The sequence below is a fragment of the Thalassophryne amazonica genome, chromosome 20 (genome assembly GCF_902500255.1).
Source record: "Thalassophryne amazonica chromosome 20, fThaAma1.1, whole genome shotgun sequence".
NCBI lineage: Eukaryota > Metazoa > Chordata > Actinopteri > Batrachoidiformes > Batrachoididae > Thalassophryne > Thalassophryne amazonica.
The window spans coordinates 44,270,301-44,290,772 of NC_047122.1; the positions used below are offsets into that span (position 1 = coordinate 44,270,301).

General features: G+C 44.3%; 1 protein-coding gene across 2 annotated transcripts in view; it reads left to right on the forward strand.

Annotated features, from left to right (window-relative positions):
* The window catches only part of znf704 (zinc finger protein 704), a 117,966-nt gene that overhangs the window by 82,303 nt on the left and 15,191 nt on the right, over positions 1-20,472 (forward strand). For both annotated transcript variants that reach the window (XR_004558040.1, XM_034160469.1), the window contains exons 3-4: positions 13,684-13,787; positions 17,740-18,017. Coding sequence is in view for 1 of the 2 variants with exons in the window: in XM_034160469.1 (XP_034016360.1) it covers positions 13,684-13,787; positions 17,740-18,017 (382 nt within the window). In the remaining variant the exon portion in view is untranslated. The remainder of the gene's footprint in view (positions 1-13,683; positions 13,788-17,739; positions 18,018-20,472) is intronic.

Sequence of the window (20,472 nt, forward strand, 5' to 3'; positions counted from 1 at the left end):
TTTCAGTGAAAATTTTAACAGCTGATGAGAGATTTTGAGGTGATTCTGTCGCTTTAAGGACTTTTCACGGTGCGAGACGTCGCGCTGCGCTCTCAGGCAGCGTCATCAGCCTGTTTCAAGCTTAAAACCTCCACATTTCAGGCTCTATTGATCCAGGACGTCGTGAGAGAACAGAGAAGTTTCAGAAGAAGTCGGTTTCAGCATTTTATCCGGATATTCCACTGTTAAAGGAGATTTTTTTAATGAAAGACGGCGGCACAGGAAAATCTGTCATTGCTTTCCTCTTACGAAGCGCTTCCCTTGTGTTTTCTGCTATGCATCATTTATTTTTAGCAAGCACAAACACCATGAGTACCAGTTATGTGCACCTCTGTGTGTGTGTGTGTATATATATATATATATATATATACAGTGAGGAAAATAAGTATTTGAACACCCTGCGATTTTGCAAGTTCACCCACTTAGAAATCATGGAGGGGTCTGAAATTTTCATCTTAGGTGTATGTCCACTGTGAGAGACATCCATCCATCCATCCATCCATTTTCTTCCGCTTCATCCGGAGTCAGGTCGCGGGGGCAGCAGCTCAAGCAAAGCCGCCCAGACCTCCCGATCCACACACACCTCCCCCAGCTCCTCCGGGGGAACCCCAAGGCGTTCCCAAGCCAGCCGAGAGATGCAGTCCCTCCAGCGTGTCCTGGGTCTTCTCCGGGGCCTCCTCCCAATGGGACGTGCCCGGAACACCTCTCCAGCGAGGCATCCAGGGAGCATCCGGAAAAGATGCCCGAGCCATCTCAACTGACTCCTTTCGATGTGGAAGAGCAGCGGCTCGACTCCGAGCTCCTCCCGAGTGACCAAGCTCCTCACCCTATCTCTAAGGGAGTGCCCAGCCACCCTGCGGAGGAAACTCATCTCGGCCGCTTGTACTCGCGATCTCGTTCTTTCAGTCATGAGCCAAATCTCATGACCATAGGTGAGGATCGGAACATAGATCGATCGGTAAATCGAGAGCTTTGCCCCCCTACTCAGCTCTCTCTTCACCACGACGGTCCGATACAGCGACCGCATCACTGCAGATGCTGCACCGATCCTTCTATCGATCTCACGCTCCATCCATCCCTCACTCGTGAACAAGACCCCGAGATACTTAAACTCCTCCACTTGAGGCAAGGACACTCCACCGACCTGAAGAGGGCAGAGCACCTTTTTCCTGTCGAGAACCATGACCTCGGATTTGGAGGTGCTGATTCTCATCCCGGCCGCTTCACACTCGGCTGCAAACCACCCTAGTGCACGCTGAAGGTCCTGATTTGACGAAGCCAACAGAACCACATCATCCGCAAACAGCAGAGATGAGATTCTGTGGTTCCCAAACCAGACCCCTCTACACCCTGGCTGCGCCTAGAAATTCTGTCCATAAAAATAATGAACAGAACCGGTGACAAAGGGCAGCCCTGGCGGAGGCCAACGTGCACTGGAAACAGGTTTGACTTACTACCAGCAATGCAAACCAAGCTCCTGCTGCGGTCGTACAGGGACCAGATAGCCCTTAGCAAGAACCAGCCCTACATGAAGTCTTCAACCCTAAGATAATTCCATTTGTAAACCCAATGAAATAATTTCCACTTTCATGTAGACAGTAGAAATGATCATACTTTTTTTGATGGAAAAAACTACAGCATTCCTTGAAAGAATTAACATGAGCAATATTTACACTAATGGTTTGCTTGGCCCCTGAATATATAGTAATTTTCCATTAATGACTAGCCGGCAGCAAGATAAAATTGTAGTGTACATTTCTTTATATCAAGTTAACCTTATTAGTAAACAAGTTTTCTTTCTCATTTTCTGCTTACGGCAGCTTAATGTCAGTGCTTGTTAGTTTTGGCATTCCTCAAGGGTCAGATATGGGAAGATTCCTTTTTGCGTTCTTGTGAAGGATGAATATTGGAACTCTCACAGAAGCTCATTCATCAGAATTCACTTAGTGATCCATTAACAATCTGACCACGTCTCCTGTGTCACGTGTAACATGATGAGCTTTCGTTAATTATATCTGCAATAAGCACTTGGATAGAAACTAAGTTTAGTAAGCTCCTTGATGACTGAAGTGATTTGGGAGCTCTTCATTCTCTGACTCTCTTTCCCCTGTCATACATCATATTTTAATTATTAATAATGTTTTGGGAACACTTACATTTTCATATTGTAAGATTGACAAAGTGCCCCATCGTTAATGTCTGTCACTGTTGCCATGGAGATAATGTGTCTGAAGTCACATGCTGACCTGCCAAGGTGACCAGGAAGTGATTTTATGGCGCATAGGCTGGAGGGTTTCAGTCAAACTGGCAACTACGTGCATCATTGCTTGATTTATGGATAAACTGTCATGACATTTCCAACCATGAAAACACTAATACATGACTTTATGAGCCACAGCTGCTCACCTGTTCAAACAGTGAAGTGAGTTAAATACTGTCTTGATAGGCCACACAGGGTACATACAGTAAGTCTTATAGGAGAACTCAAACATTTTTTTTCAGCCTAGGCTCTATTTTGTAGATGTTTTGAGGCTCGTCTGTTGTGTGGAGGTGATGGTCTAGTGTTTAACTGTTTGGCTTGAGACCAGAGGATCCTTGGTTCAAACTACAGACCTTTAAGGCAAGGTCCTTATTCCCCTAGTTGCTCCCAGTGTGTAGTGAGCACCTTACAAGGAAGCACCCTGACATTGGTGTCTGTGTGAATGTGAGGCATCATTGTAAAGCGCTTTGAGCTTCTGATTCAAATGGAAAAGTGCTATATAAATGCAGTTCATTTACCATATTTTCAGTGTGGACAAAAATTACTTTAATCTGCACAGCTTTGATTTAAAATCGTAGGCTGCATATATACAGGACAAATCAATCAATCAATCAATCAGTTTTTTTATATAGCGCCAAATCACAACAAACAGTTGCCCCAAGGCGCTTTATATTGTAAGGCAAGGCCATACAATAATTATGTAAAACCCCAACGGTCAAAATGACCCCCTGTGAGCAAGCACTTGGCTACAGTGGGAAGGAAAAACTCCCTTTTAACAGGAAGAAACCTCCAGCAGAACCAGGCTCAGGGAGGGGCAGTCCTCTGCTGGGACTGGTTAGGGCTGAGGGAGAGAACCAGGAAAAAGACATGCTGTGGAGGGGAGCAGAGATCGATCACTAATGATTAAATGCAGAGTGGTGCATACAGAGCAAAAAGAGAAAGAAACAGTGCATCATGGGAACCCCCCAGCAGTCTACGTCTATAGCAGCATAACTAAGGGATGGTTCGGGGTCACCTGATCCAGCCCTAACTATAAGCTTTAGCAAAAAGGAAAGTTTTAAGCCTAATCTTAAAAGTAGAGAGGGTGTCTGTCTCCCTGATCTGAATTGGGAGCTGGTTCCACAGGAGAGGAGCCTGAAAGCTGAAGGCTCTGCCTCCCATTCTACTCTTACAAACCCTAGGAACTACAAGTAAGCCTGCAGTCTGAGAGCGAAGCGCTCTATTGGGGGTGATATGGTACTACGAGGTCCCTAAGATAAGATGGGACCTGATTATTCAAAACCTTATAAGTAAGAAGAAGAATTTTAAATTCTATTCTAGAATTAACAGGAAGCCAATGAAGAGACGCCAATATGGGTGAGATGTGCTCTCTCCTTCTAGTCCCCGTCAGTACACTAGCTGCAGCATTTTGAATTAACTGAAGGCTTTTTAGGGAACTTTTAGGACAACCTGATAATAATGAATTACAATAGTCCAGCCTAGAGGAAATAAATGCATGAATTAGTTTTTCAGCATCACTCTGAGACAAGACCTTTCTGATTTTAGAGATATTGCGTAAATGCAAAAAGGCAGTCCTACATATTTGTTTAATATGCGCTTTGAATGACGTATCCTGATCAAAAATGACTCCAAGATTTCTCACAGTATTACTAGAGGTCAGGGTAATGCCATCCAGAGTAAGGATCTGGTTAGACACCATGTTTCTAAGATTTGTGGGACCAAGTACAATAACTTCAGTTTTATCTGAGTTTAAAAGCAGGAAATTAGAGGTCATCCATGTCTTTATGTCTGTAAGACAATCCTGCAGTTTAGCTAATTGGTGTGTGTCCTCTGGCTTCATGGATAGATAAAGCTGGGTATCATCTGCGTAACAATGAAAATTTAAGCAATACCGTCTAATAATACTACCTAAGGGAAGCATGTATAAAGTGAATAAAATTGGTCCTAGCACAGAACCTTGTGGAACTCCATAATTAACTTTAGTCTGTGAAGAAGATTCCCCATTTACATGAACAAATTGTAATCTATTAGACAAATATGATTCAAACCACCGCAGCGCAGTGCCTTTAATGCCTATGGCATGCTCTAATCTCTGTAATAAAATTTTATGGTCAACAGTATCAAATCCTCAGTAACGTCACTGATGGGCTTTCTGAAGAGCTGGTTTGAAGTTCAAATAGGGCAGTTCTAAATATCGCCACCTTGGCGGTGTCTGACTCCGCCTAATTCCCATCCAGCCCATAAATGGAGAAAGTGGGCAAGACCGGCGTGTCCTGGGTGGGATGAGTGAAGCCTGAACATGCCCTTCATCTCAGGGTTACAATACTAGCTGAAGCTAACAGGATAGCCTTGGTTTGGTTCGGGGTTTTATTAACACAGTTTTTGCAGACGAGGTGATAGTTTTCAAAATGGTTAGCTTAGGTGCGAGTATTAAAAAAGTATGACTAGCATATTGCCTCAGGATGGTGGCGATAACCTCACCAAGGTCTTGATACCTACTAATTAGTGCAAACAGTGCTAATGTACAAACTAAATAATGCTGACATCTCATGTAATGCTGATACTGGAGCAGAGACCTGGTAGATAGTCCATTAGTACAATTAACCACACAGTAAGCCATTTTATCTCAGACATTTGTAATAAAGTGCTCAGAAAGAACAGACAGAGAACAGTCTACTCTCTGTACCACTATGAGTAGACTCTGCTAACAGGGCCCTGGACATAGCTTGTCAGCAAACAGCTGTTACTCAAAGTGACCACACCCCTAATTATTCATAACTGTATGGCTTGAAATAGCTTAAACTGAGGAGTCCTAAAAAAGTTGTCATGAATGCGGAAACTAGTTCTAAATACCAAAAACATGTTTTTCTGCTGTAAAAGTTGGGGATTTTAACATGGGGTTCCATGGGAGTGAGGAGCATTTGCAGCCATTCAAGGAACAGCAAGATTTGGCATCTCCACGTAGGTGTTGGGAAGGTGTCGTAGCACGGACCCACAACAGGGGGCGCAAATGAACGGACAATGAATAAACCAAAAAGGTAACAATTTAATGTTGTGATAATACACAACGAAACGTACAGTAATTTGCACAGTTAATGTAAATCCAGGTGACGTGTGGGCAGGCTCGAAGATAGGAGACCCCCGACGAGAGAGAAGCCGCGTCCCACACGGCTTCCACCACCAACGGTCTGACGAACACCGGAGCCGCCAAGTCCCGAATCCCCAGGTGGCCTCTGTCTTCGGCAGTCGACCCTGGTACTGCTCGGTAATGGTAGTCGATTTCTCGGCGGGGAGGTGGAGTTGCAGTCCGGCTTTTATGGTGATGATGAACGAGTGACAGCTGGTGCAGAGGATGAGTGACAGCTGTCACTTCTTCTGGGTCTGGCGCCCTCTCGTGCTTGGAGCCCGCACTCCAAGCAGGGCGCCCTCTGGTGGTGGTGGGCCAGCAGTACCTCCTCTTCAGCGGCCCACACAACAGGACCCCCCCCTCAACGGGCGCCTCCTGGCGTCCGACCAGGCTTGTCCGGATGTCTTGCGTAGAACTCGGCCAGGAGGGCAGGGTCCAGGATGAAGCTCCTCTTCACCCAGGAGCGTTCTTCAGGTCCATACCCCTCCCAGTCCACCAGATATTGGAAACCCCGGCCCTTACGACGGACGTCCAGGAGCCTGCGGACTGTCCAGGCAGGCTCCCCGTCAATGAGCCGGGCAGGAGGCGGCGTAGGTCCCGGAGTACAGAGGTGCGAGGTGTGGTGTGGTTTGAGACGGGAAACATGAAAGACAGGGTGAATCCGCAGTGAAGCCGGGAGTCGAAGCTTCACTGCGGCCGGGTTGATGATCTTGAGGATTGTGAAAGGTCCAATGAATCTGTCTTTCAGCTTTGGGGAATCGACACACAAAGGGATGTCCTTGGTCGAGAGCCACACCTCCTGCCCGGGCTGGTATGTGGGGGCCGGGGAACGCCGGCGGTCCGCATGGGCCTTGGCCCTCGTCCGGATATACGAAGACGAACCGATGCAGGAAGTCCCGCAAGACGTCATTTACCAAAGCTTGGAACGTCGCGGGGGCGTTAGTGAGGCCGAACGGCATGACCAGGTACTCAAAATGACCTAACGGGGTGTTGAATGCCGTCTTCCATTCGTCTCCCTTCCGGATCCGAACCAGGTGGTACGCGTTTCTAAGATCCAATTTAGTGAAAATTTGGGCTCCATGCAGGGGCGTGAACACTGAATATAACAGAGGTAACGGGTATCGGTTGCGAACCGTGATCTCGTTCAGCCCTCTGTAATCAATGCATGGACTGAGTCCGCCGTCTTTTTTACCCACAAAAAAGAAACCAGCACCCATCGGGGAGGTGGAGTTCCGGATCAGCCCGGCAGCTAAGGAGTCCCGGATGTAGGTCTCCATTGATTCGCGTTCCGGACGTGAGAGGTTGTACAACCTACTGGACGGGTACTCAGCGCCCAGGACCAAATCGATGGCACAATCATACGGTCGGTGCGGGGGAAGAGTGAGCGCCAGATCTTTGCTGAAAACGTCAACAAGATCATGGTACTCCTTTGGCACCGCCGATAGATTGGGGGGAACTTTGACCTCCTCATTAGCCGTAGTGCCGGGAGGAACCGAGGATCCTAAACACTCCCGGTGGCAGGTTTCGCTCCACTGCGTCACAACCCCGGACGGCCAATCTATCCGGGGATTGTGCTTCACCATCCATGGAAAGCCCAAAATCACTCGGGAGGTAGATGGTGTTACATGGAACACTATCTCCTCCCTGTGATTCCCAGACACAACCAAAGTCACTGGTTGTGTCTGATGTGTGATTAATGGAAGCAGGGTGCCATCCAGTGCTCGCACCTGCAATGGTGCCGGCAGAGCCACCAGAGGGAGCCCTACTTCCTTTACCCATCTGCTGTCCAACAGATTCCCTTCAGACCCTGTGTCTACCAGTGCTGGGGCGTGAAGGGTTAAATCCCCACAAAGGATTGTTACTGGGATTCGTGCAGATTTGCGGGGTTTTCCCGCGTGTGTGTTATGGCCCACCCTTAGCCCAGTTTCTAAGGACGGGCGTTTGTAGTTTGACCGTTTAGGGCAGTCCTTCTGCATGTGCTTGCAAGAGCCGCAGACAAAACACTCATCGCGGGCCAGCCTCCTTTGTCTGACACTTATTTTTACTTTGGCCCTGCTCGTGTCCATAGCCTCCTCAGCAGTGGGAGCTGTAGCCACACGGAGCTCTCTGGCAGTGAAGCGGGGGGACGACGTCACCTTGTCGGAACCGGAAGGGGGAGGGACGGCTTGTGCCCGGTCACGCCCCCCGGCCTGCTCCCGACGATGCTCGTTTAAACGGTTGTCTAAGCGTATAACTAAATCGACAAGCCCGTCAAAATCCCGCGGTTCCTCCTTAGCCAGTAGGTGCTCCTTAAGGACCAGGGACAGTCCATTTACAAAGGCGGCGCGGAGCGCAACGTTATTCCAGCCGGACCTCGCTGCCGCGATACGGAAGTCGACTGCATACTCGGCTGCGCTACGGCGCCCCTGTCTCATCGACAGCAGCACGTTCGAAGCGGTCTCGCCTCTGTTGGGATGATCAAACACTTGTTTCAACTCCCGTACAAACCCAGTATAAGACATTAGGAGCCGTGAATTCTGCTCCCAAAGCGCCGTAGCCCATGCGCGTGCCTTTCCTCGAAGCAGATTAATAACATAAGCCACCCGGCTAGCGTCTGATGCGTACATGACAGGGCGCTGTGAAAAGACGAGCGAACACTGCATGAGGAAGTCTGCGCACGTCTCGACACAGCCCCCGTATGGTTCCGGAGGGCTTATGTATGCTTCAGGGGACGGTGGGGGGGTTCGTTGAACAACCAGTGGAACGTCTGATACAGGCCCAGGACCAGCCAGAGGAGTGGCTGCAGCAGCGCCCTGATCGCGCGCTTCCACCCTGGCGGTGAGAGCCTCCACCCTCCGATGAAGGAGGACATTCTGCTCAGTCACTAAATCTAACCGAGCCGTGAAGGCGGTTAAGATCTGCTGCAGCTCACTCAACACGCCTCCCGCTGACGCCTGCGCTCCTGGCTCTTCCATTGGCCGTTCAAGCTCGGGTTGACGCCCCTCGGGATCCATGACGATGGCCGAGAAATCCTGTTGGGAAGGTGTCATAGCACGGACCCACAACAGGGGGCGCAAATGAATGGACAATGAATAAGCCAAAAAGGTAACAATTTAATGTTGTGATAATACACAACGAAACGTACAGTAATTTGCACAGTTTATGTAAATCCAGGTGACGTGTGGGCAGGCTCGAAGATAGGAGACCCCCGACGAGAGAGAAGCCGCGTCCCACACGGCTTCCACCACCAACGGTCTGAAGAACACCGGAGCCGCCAAGTCCCGAATCCCCAGGTGGCCTCTGTCTTCGGCAGTCGACCCTGGTACTGCTCGGTAATGGTAGTCGATTTCTCGGCGGGGAGGTGGAGTTGCAGTCCGGCTTTTATGGTGGTGATGATGAACGAGTGACAGCTGGTGCAGAGGATGAGTGACAGCTGTCACTACTTCTGGGTCTGGCGCCCTCTCGTGCTTGGAGCCCGCACTCCAAGCAGGGCGCCCTCTGGTGGTGGTGGGCCAGCAGTACCTCCTCTTCAGAGGCCCACACAACAGTAGGCTTCATTTCTCAGCACCAGACATTGGCGGTTGTTTACAACGAAGACACCACTGCATGCTAACCAGCTAATTAATTTTACTGGATGAGACAATCAGAGACACTCTGAATAAACTGCTTCTTTTTGCCACTGAAAAGGCAAAAATGTTAGAAGTGTTCCACAGCACAGGCAGGACCTCTGCAGAGTAGTAAACGTATGCTTGTTTACTTCACTAAATGTAACTGAACTTTTTAAGATGACTGATTTTTACAGTTAGCTGCTTACCTTAGCCCCTTCTCTGCCGGCTGATGCTGCTGTCCTCTGAGTCGAGTGCTGAGGAGAATCTCCTTCTATAAGATGCCCACCCTGCTGTAGCTTCCTTGCAACTTCCAGTTTCCCAGCCTCACTGTATAATATTCAGTGCACGCCGGCCAGACAGATGGTGTGCTGCAGTATGACTTAAATATTAATTTAATCTGACATTCTGTAACTTCAGACGTGCTGTCATAGGCTGTTTTTCAGAATAAGCAGAAGTGATGGTGACATGTGAGAATACATTTTGCACTTCTCTTGCAAATTGCGCAGAACCTGTATGGCGTCTCTCGTTGCAGTCCATCCGTTTATTTGGAATTCATTAAAGATCAGTCATTTATTCAAATTCTTGGCTGCAAGTATTATATTTAAGATAAATCATGGCCCACTATTTGATCTCCAAGGCGGGAATCTTGATGGGTTTAGGAGGACAGGTTTTTTTCCCCCTGACCCAGCAGGAGATTTCATCATCAACTTTGGCCATTGGGATTCCACATACTGTTTGCTTAGTAACAAAACCACCACACACAGCCTGTGTTTTAGAATAGTGAGCATGTACTATAGGTGTCATACTGTGTCCGTAATAAAGCTGGTGCACATTTCTTTTGGTCACAGTGATTGCATCTCTCAGAGGACGGGATTAAGAACCATTTCTTGGTGTGTGTGTGTGTGTGTGTGTGTGTGTGTGTGTGTGTGTGTGTGTGTGTGTGTGTGTGTGTGTGTGTGTGCTTGTTTTGCACCAATTACAAGAGACAAATATGTTGTGTGGGTAGACTGTGTGCATGTTTTACACTGAGTCAGTTTGCACGTTTGCTGGGGGTAATTTTTTCCCCTTTTGTGAGTGTTGTTTTTCATAGACTGGTTTATTAAATTGTCTTGCGTACAAAACTAAAACACAAAAATGATCTTCAATGAGATCGAACATGTAAACACATTAAAATTTAAGAAAATTGATTTGAACGATCATTTTCAGAATACAAATGAGCAGATTTTGTTTACTGTTTAATAATGCTTTCATACTAAGAAGTAAAAAGTACATAAAATGTATGTACGCTATTATTGTCACCCTTTGAAAAATTTACAGTAAACCATCACTTTAATAGCCATCTTTCTATAAACAATTCGGGGGATGGATACATGAATAGTTCAGTCACTAAATATGTCTGGGACTTCATTAATGTCAGTCATTAAATACAAACATTATGGTACTGTTGGTTAAATCTATGTGGAGTAGAGGGTTCTCAAAACTGCGCGAATGTGCACCCGCTCCGTCATGAAGCTGTGAAAGTTGACGCAGCAAACAGAAGTTGCACTGTTCATGGTTTCTCCATTTGCATCCATAGAAAATTTTCCTAGGCTTTGGAAAAGTTTACACATACAGTAGTGTTCAGAATAATAGTAGTGCTATGTGACTAAAAAGATTAATCCAGGTTTTGAGTATATTTCGTATTGTTACATGGGAAACAAGGTACCAGTAGATTCAGTAGATTCTCACAAATCCAACAAGACCAAGCATTCATGATATGCACACTCTTAAGGCTATGAAATTGGATATTAGTAAAAAAAAAAAAGTAGAAAAGGGGGTGTTCACAATAATAGTAGTGTGGCATTCAGTCAGTGAGTTTGTCAATTTTGTGGAACAAACAGGTGTGAATCAGGTGTCCCCTATTTAAGGATGAAGCCAGCCCCTGTTGAACATGCTTTTCTCTTTGAAAGCCTGAGGAAAATGGGACGTTCAAGACATTGTTCAGAAGAACAGCGTAGTTTGATTAAAAAGTTGATTGGAGAGGGGAAAACCTATACGCAGGTGCAAAAAATTATAGGCTGTTCATCTTCAATGATCTCCAGTGCTTTAAAATGGACAAAAAAAAAACAGAGACGCGTGGAAGAAAATGGAAAACAACCATCAAAATGAATAGAAGAATAACCAGAATGGCAAATGCTCAACCATTGATCAGCTCCAGGATGATCAAAGACAGTCTGGAGTTACCTGTAAGTGCTGTGACAGTTAGAAGACGCCTGTGTGAAGCTAATTTATTTGCAAGAATCCCCGCAAAGTCCCTCTGTTAAATAAAAGACATGTGCAGAAGAGGTTACAATTTGCCAAAGACCACATCAACTGGCCTAAAGAGAAATGGAGGAATATTTTGTGGACTGATGAGAGTAAAATTGTTCTTTTTGGGTCCAAGGGCCGCAGACAGTTTGTGAGATGACCACCAAACTTTGAATTCAAGCCACAGTTCACAGTGAAGACAGTGAAGCATGGTGGTGCAAGCATCATGATATGGGCGTTTCTCCTGCTATGGTGTTGGGCATATATGTCGCGTACCAGGTATCATGGATCAGTTTGGATATGTCAGAATACTTGAAGAGGTCATGTTGCCTTATGTTGAAGACGACATGCCCTTGAAATGGGTGTTTCAACAAGACAGTGACCCCAAGCACACTAGTAAACGAGCAGAATCTTGGTTCCAAACCAACAAAATGAATGCCTCGCAGATGTGAAGAAATCATGAAAAACTGTGGTTATACAACTAAATACTAGTTTAGTGATTCACAGGATTGCTAAAAAAGCAGTTTGAACATAATAGTTTTGAGTTTGTAGCATCAACAGCAGATGCTACTATTATTGTGAACACCCCCTTTTCTACTTTTTTTTACTAATAGCCCAATTTCATAGCCTTAAGAGTGTGCATATCATGAATGCTTGGTCTTGTTGGATTTGTGAGACTCTACTGAATCTACTGGTACCTTGTTTCCCATGTAACAATAAAAAATATACTCAAAACCTGGATTAATCTTTTTAGTCACATAGCACTACTATTATTCTGAACACTACTGTATGTGCTGCAAAATTAATATAACTAAAACAACAGTTGCTCTATCTTTACCACACAAAAACATGGCGCCAGCCTCGTTCGTGTGGACTAATAAGGAGTCAGAATTACTTCTAACCGTAGTTTTAGAATACAAAGTTAACAAATATATGCACACAAAAAGGGCCTGGACAATGGACAATACCAACACTTTGAGAGCAGCCAGGTACCCAGACGTTTAATACTGCCATGAACACTACTGGCCAGTAGATGGCAGTAGCGGCCTTGAAAAAATGTCAAACAAAATTCCAGATAATCCGTGTCTGCTACATTTAAGATGCGTGGAATTTAACAAACGCAAATACACTAACATCTATAAACCCACAGAATATATTCACAAGAGTTTTAGGCACTAGAGTTTAATGCTGTTATCTGTGGACCCTGAACAGAGTGTCTGAAATGCATTTGTCCTGTCGTGAACGTCTGAGATTACCTTATGCTACCCATAATGCATTGCTGCCTGGCACAGCATGTGCTCACAAAACCTTAAAAATTAGCACATTACTTTAAAACAAAAACATATATCTGATATTTTCACTTCATAAACTTCAGACATGACAATAATTTTAAATAACTTGTCTAAAATGAGTGGTTAAAATTTGAACCATAAGTTAAACATGTATGCCTCTGGATGACTTGGTGACATTGCGATTATATTAGTATGGTGTTAAAGGAAATGACTTTTTTTTTTGGTCACCAGTTCTTCTTTGCTTACAGACGATAGTGGTTTTTGTTTGCAGAGGGTAGAACAACATGCTTATTAGGAAACTTTTAACAGGTAGGTCTCAACAGCTTTAACAGGTCTCAACAGCTGAACAGTTTTCACTGTTCAGCTTAGTTTAGTACGTTATCGGTCTAAAAGTTATCGGAAGGTAATTCATCGGAAGATAATTAGTCCGATGATGGTTTTTAAATTTATCTAAAAAGATAATCCGATAATGAAAACATTATCTTCGATAATTATCTGTTATCGGATTATCGGAAGTGTGCCCACCACTGGGTGATAGATTACTGGAGTTTCCCCAAACTCCTTTTAAAATCTGTGGAGTTGGTTCTTCTCAAACTGTAGCTCCACAACTTTACGCTGTGAGCTATGGATTGTGTCGGTAACTTCAACAGACGCGCAAAGACATTTTTGGTCAGGCAAGTATTGGGGCAGTAGTTTTTTTTTTTTGTTGTTGTTTTTTAGTCTTTTGTAGGTTCTGTGTATTATTTATTTGTATGAAACATGTTATATTCATTGAAATTTTTATGTTGTATTGTAAAGCACTTTGTAATAAATTTTACTTGCTTATACACCCCCCCACCCCCCCCAAAAAACAGCTTTGTTTTGCTGATGTAATATGCAGTATACCCGTGTAGCTTTGTTGCAGGTAATGTTTTTATCCGAAGTGTGATGGAAATTAGGAGCAGGTGTGATTGAAGTTACAAGCAGCTTGAAAAGAGCTGTTTATTTTATTTTATTTTTCCTTTCCAAAACCTCAGTCTGCTGGAATTAGACAGTAAGAACTTCACAACTTTAATGTTTTGTTCTTTTCTTCTTTTTTAACTACTTTTTCAGACGCTCAGAGGAAGAAGTGGACATGGACAAGGTGACTGCAGCCATGGTACTGACTAGTCTCTCCACCAGCCCGTTAGTTAGGAGCCCACCTGTCAAAGTCAGCGGTGAGTCCTTCTGCTTGCAACACTCAAACCACCACTAAGGAGTGATGTCCTTCTGATACAGGGAGTTTGGCAAACACGGGATACTTGAGGCTTCGTGCACATTCCCCTCCTTAAGCAGACTTTGGTATCAAAGATCAACATGTAAAAAAAAAAAAGAAGAAACTGTCACCCGAGCTAGTCATTTGAATCCACTCATGCATGGTGACATTTTATTCTCTCACAGTTATCTTGTGAATGCATAAAGGTTCATAAGCCACCTGCTGTGATTTTTCTTTGGGCAAAGCTCTGAAAATCTGCAGAAAGCCACAGTGGATCTGCATCTCTACTACTCAGTGCAGTGATTAAAAAAAAAAAATCAGCGTGCTGCTGCAGTCAGTCACATGCAAGCACTTAAGGCCCGGTCACACGGCACACAAAGATCGCTGAACGAAGGGGAAAAAAGTCACAAATCATCAAGAAAAAGTGGATGAATGAGAAGCCTGTGAGTCCAAAGTCCATAAAAGAACAAAACAAAACCGAAACTAACAAAAAAAAATGAAGCAAACAGCAACCTTGACACTTTAAACAAAGTCAGAAAGAAATATTCTTGATGACGTGACTTGACAGCGGGTATCAGACCGAGTGTCAGCCTGTGGTCATTTCTGCAGCCAACGTGCACTTTCCACAGCACCTGCAGGTGCCAGAGTTGTCTTGACAACAGGTCTGTCTTCACAAAAACGATAAACAATGTGTGCACACACACGTTCGCATGCTGTCTGTGGCAGGAGTGTTCAAGCCACAGACAGCATGCAAACGTGAACACAGCCGCCTGTGGTGCACAACCATTTGTGTGTGTGTGTGTGTGTGTGTGTGTGTGTGTGTGTGTGTGTGTGTGTGTGTGTGTGTGTGTGTGTGTGTGTGTGTGTGTGTGTGTGTGTGTGTGTGTGTGTGTGTGTGTGTGTGTGTGCGCGCGCGCGCGCGCACAGCCTCTCCAGCCACAGATGGCATGTGAATGTGCGTAAATAGTTAAAATAGTTCATAAAACATTCTTGCCACTATTGTTTCTGTATGAAAACGTTGCTTTTTGTCCCACACATGGACGAGTCACGTTCAGCTTGTCAGATGTTTAGTTATTGATCCGTTCAGATATCTTCAATGTTTGTGCAAGACGTCGGACTTGGGAGGTTGGACGAAGTTGGACGGCAATCAAATGGAACGCTGACAGTACAGGAACTATGCAAATGATGAGAAACCTTCAAGACAGAAAGCAAAACGTCGTCGGGGTTCGTTCACATTTTTCAACAGTTTGAAAATTCTGACGAAGCGCCAGCTGCAGGAACGAAACTGGACGATGGTTAAACAATGTCTCCGAAAGTTAACATAAGTCCAGATTTCTTGTTTCATTTTGGCTTCAGTGGCCTTCGTAGTGCTGTGTGACCGGGGCTTTAGAATGTCTGTGCAACTGATCATCAGTGAACCAGAGACCTGCAGCCGAACCTGCAGCCACCACACTTTACTGATAAGCATGCACATGCAGTTTTTAATTTGCACTTAAAATGTACCTAAATCTGTATGATGGAGTTTTGTCGCCATCTAGAGTTGATGCTTCACATAGCAACTGATCCAATAACTGAACGCTTGTGCACTTATGATGAAGCTAAATCAGAGATTTTCACACCAGACACGCTGACAGTCAGTCAGTTGTGTGTGCTGAGACGGTTGAGGGTATATAATACCAACATATTAAATGCTGCAGCAGAAGTTTATTTTTTGTAATTCGTTTGAATGCCCCCCCCCCCCCTCCTTTTTTTAAAACAATTTTAGAGCATTTTACACAACAACCCAAACCCAAATTTGAACACCATGTTGCTGCAAGAAGAAACAGCATTGGGCCATATTCACATATGCAGGTTCATTCCTCATCAGAAAAAATGAAAACATTTAAAATGAAAGTATTTTGACCTCCAACTACTCTCCAACCAAAATAGAAGAAAATTAGTTTTGTTTATACAAATTCCTTGTATGTGGAAAATTTTACAATAAACTTGATTCCAAATCTAAGTGATTGATTTAGAACACTTTTTTTTGTCTTTCACTACATCCACTTACCAGTAGGGTGTACTGTAACCACCTCAGTATCCCTGTTTCTAGTGTCCGACGTTTACATGCAGCCAATAACCCTTTCATAACCCTTTCATAACTGGAATATTAGCAATAACCCGGTTGCACACGGCCATGTAAACACCCGCAAAAACCCGAATATGGTCATATTCCAGTTTTGAAAAACCCGAATATGACCGCTGGGTTACTCCTTTTCTAACCCGAATATCAGGTCATATAAACACGCATTGGGATATCCCCATAGAAAGGAACATTATTTTGTGTTCTGCGCATGTCCTATCCACAAGGAATCTTGGTCTGTTGAGTACGGCAACTGCTTATATGCGGCGCGCGCAACCCACCGGACACCACAGAAGCAGAGGTAAACAAGCATGGGGAAATCCAGACGCGGCAGCACAGCACCACACTTTTGGAGGGAGGAGGAAACCGAGTACTTCAATAGTATCGTGAAAGACATGAATATAATGTCTTTTATTGACGGTAGAAAGTACCGAGAAGGTGGCCGAAAAGTTACGTGAAGCAGGATTTGCACGAACGCCAGACCAAATCAAGCTCCGTCTGGAAGACGTGCGTTGCTGTTTAGATGGGGATATTCCAAATGATACCAATGACCATGTATACAGGAGTAACTCTGTCTGTTTAAGCATGTAAACGGGTTATTCCTAATGATTCAGAAACCGGAATATTGACCTTATCCCGAATATTAACGGCATGTAAACGTAGCCACTGTAGGCTACAATGCTGCATCACTAATAAAGAGGCAGTGACTAAACCTGCACTGTTGTACTGATACACCGATTATAAACTTGACTATGAAATGTCAGGTTTTGCTGTTTTGCTGTCAGGCTTTCACAGCAGCTCAGCCATGTCTGTAAAGCTGCACTTATTGAAAGATAATGCGCACACACAGTTAGTCAAATAGATGCCACTAATCTAATATAATGTTTGTTATAAACGATATGATAATATAGGATGAGGGTAATGTCTGAGCACATGCTGTTAGCTGCACAAACTTTGCTGGCTCGCCTGTAGGAAAAGACGCTTCAGAGCGCACATAAATGTGCACCTTGTGTAAACATATGCATTTGCACACAGGCATCCCTGCATCCCTTTTAACACAGAGTATTGGTTGGCTTGCATTCTGAAGCATTACCACTAGATGGTGGCGAAAACTAATATTGCTTTAATGTGCACATGCAGATGTCATGCACTTATATTTTGGAGATGGTATAAATGTGTTGTTGCATCAACACTCAGTCGTTAGATTCTCACACAGAGACATTTGCAACAGCATGAGCAGAGACTGCTGTATGATCGACCGAAAACAGGAAGCAGCTCCCTCACAGAAACAAACTGGGGCTGCTGTTCATCAGTATTTCTGCTTTTACTTTCTCATCATCAATAGGCAGTGTGTACATGCACAACACGGGCACCTCTACACTCCAGACTTCTCTCCACTCTCAGCCTTTAAAAACGAAAATATGTTTTGTGCTGATTATCAAATTATGTTTTTCTTTTCCTTTTCTCTTTATTATTTAATTGTTTTAAAAAACAGTGAAATAAATAAAACCTAGACCTTGAATCAGTGGAATCACAGAACAGGAAGGCACCTTTATTTTCCTGTGTCAGGGATAACGGTGCTTCTGGGTGTGTGTGTGTGTGAAGTGCAAATACAGTTGTTTGAACTTAATTTAATGTCTTGTTCTCGCATTTACGGCAGAGTAATGCCCACACATTCTGCCACAAAATGTGAATCAAGATGATCCATTTACTTTGATGCTCTGATTTCTGCTTTTCTCACTCTGTCTCCCCCGCCGTTGCTGCATCCCACCCATGTTCGGACTTCTCTCAGAGGGCCTGAGTAGCTCCTGGAAAGACAACAGCTCGGCGGGCCCCTTCACCCCGTCCAGCAACAGCTCTTCAGGGGGCTACTGGAGCTGGTCCGCCCCCAGTGACCAGTCCAATCCTTCCACCCCATCTCCGCCGCTCTCCGCCGATAGCTTTAAGCCTTTCCGTGTGCCCAGCGTAGGTGGGGTGGGGCCCGGCCCTGCAGGGCCAGAGGACCCCAGTCTGGATGAGCAAGACGGCAGCAGCCTCCTGTTTGACGAGCCCATCCCTCGCAAGCGCAAGGTGAACACAGTGGACCGTGTGTTAATAAAAACCACAGAAGACAAACCCACACACATTAGTACTGCAAAGAATTTCCATTCATAGAAACAGAGAAAGTACATGATAAACATGATAAACTGGAGTTCTCATTTAAAAAGCACCACCACAAGCTTTTATTAAAGCTACAGTGTGTAGGATTTAGTGTCAACTAGTGGTGAGGGTGCAGATTGCATTATGCTGTTTGCCAGTCATAGTTCATGTTCCCTTGCCTTCTCTCATGATAAGAAATATGTGTAATCTTCCATTTCACAAAAATGAGGGTTGTTAAACTGCACTAGCAACCACTAGGCCGCGTATAGGAAGTCAGCTGCTGATTCCTCCTCTTTCACCTTCAGTCTTCTGGCCTCGCTGCAGTATACAAAAGGCAGAATAAGTGTGTCCTGTTTGGGACATACTGCTATACTACATACGTCTGTATCTACAAGGCAGTGCACTATGGCAGCCTCCATGAGGGGGACGCGCTACCATGTAGATACGACAGGCTCACTTTAAGCTTAAAAAACAACTGTATAATAAAATGTGAACACCTGTATAATAACCTGCATTGATTCATTGATGCAGGTTATTATCAGTGGTGGGCACAGCTAACCAGAAAGTTAGCTTTGATAACTGGTAATCAGCTAACTGAAAAGTTATCTTTTTTTAACGCTAAACCGATAAACTGCTTAAAAACTTATTGGAAGCTACAGATAGCCGCTAACCGATAACTTTCAATTTTGCTTCCCATACACTCTCAGCTACTAAGAAGCCGATTTTGAGTTTAAACACTGCCAAAGCTTCTAATAGAACCAATGGTGATCACAAACCCAAACAGCAAAGGAGCCAGCGCATCTGTCTTTGTGCGCTCTGCCCCCTGCTATAGGAAAGCGTCATTTACCTTTACAGGATACAGTGGTCCCGCGATGAGGCAGAGGTCTTGAAATTTAAAGCAGGTTTGAATTATGGTTTTGCTTTAAAAATAAAATTATTCCGGCTAGAATAACTGCATTATTGTAAACTCTTCAAATGTACAAAGTATAACGTATAACACATATCTGTTAATTTTAAAATAATGCACTAATTCTGAAGATTTGAACATTAACACACACATGCCCAAAAGGGATTATGGGTACCTAAGCCTCCGCTCATACTGATTGGTTGATTCAGTCATTCTATGTAAAAACCAACACAAGTGAATCAATGTAACATGTGTTGGTGTTTACAAATAAATGTGCTTTGGTAAAATGTCATTTTTTTCATTTGTATATAAAAAAGAAATTTTTAATGTCCCACTAGACAGCGCCTAAGCGCATGCATGATGACCTCACAACTCTATCTGATTAGGGAGACAAGGTTTCTTTCAATAACAAGAACTGTCAAAAAACTTGGTATTTTGGTTGTTGAACTTTGCGGTGCGGTGTCAATAATGCATCGATCAGTCGCTCTATGCGGCGTCATAACACAACGAATCAGTGAGTCGCTCCGTGTGGTGTCATAACATTCGATCGGTTAGCGGCTCTGATAGAACTGTGCATCTACTACAAAAATCCACGTCTGCAAAAATGTTAGCGGTCTAAAAATTATCGGACCAAAACTTATCGGAAGATAATTGGTCCAATGATGGTTTTCAAAGTTATCTGAAAAGCTAATCCGATAAAGAAAACATTATCTTCAATAATTAGTGGTTAGCGGATTAGCGGAACTGTGCCCACCACTGGTTATTATACATTAATGAAGAGATGCTAGTGAATGCTATATTCTATTTCTGATAATAAATGCCCCTAAATCCTACGCACTGTAGCTTTAATTGCAAAGACACCCGTGTTATTTTGAAATATATATCTGTCACAGGCTTCAGATTACAAACTACTACATATCTTTATATTTTATGAGCAATTACATGCCTTACAGTGAGAATGTTCTTCCATTGCTGTGTGGAGTTGTGGTTTTTCATATGAAATCGTCAGTTGCGCTGAGCGAGGTCACTCACTAAGGGTGAAGAATTTGTCTGGGAGATGCTCTTAGTTCTATAGCAGTTGACTGATTCCTTTCTCCAGCCTGTGATGTTACGATACAGTTGATGCTCTGACAGATGAAAACAGGGCAGGAAAGGCCACTCAGGCTTTTTGCTCTTGTGGTAATTTCACGTTTGCTACACAGAGTCTGTGAACATTACACACACTCATCATTTCAGCACATCTCGTTTCTGCTCTTCACTGACAGCTCATTGCATCTGCAGTTCTGTCTCTTCCTCATTTTTTATGATGTGTATTGCTTTGCTCTCAGTCTTTTGTCTCTCGCCTTATCAGTCCTGCGACGTGCTCATATGTGATTTGTTGTCTCTTTGCCTCTTCTTGTGTGTGTGTGTGTGTGTGTGTGTGTGTCCTTGCTCAACATTTGCCTTTTGGGATTATTTCTGCAGCTCTTCTTACAGCAA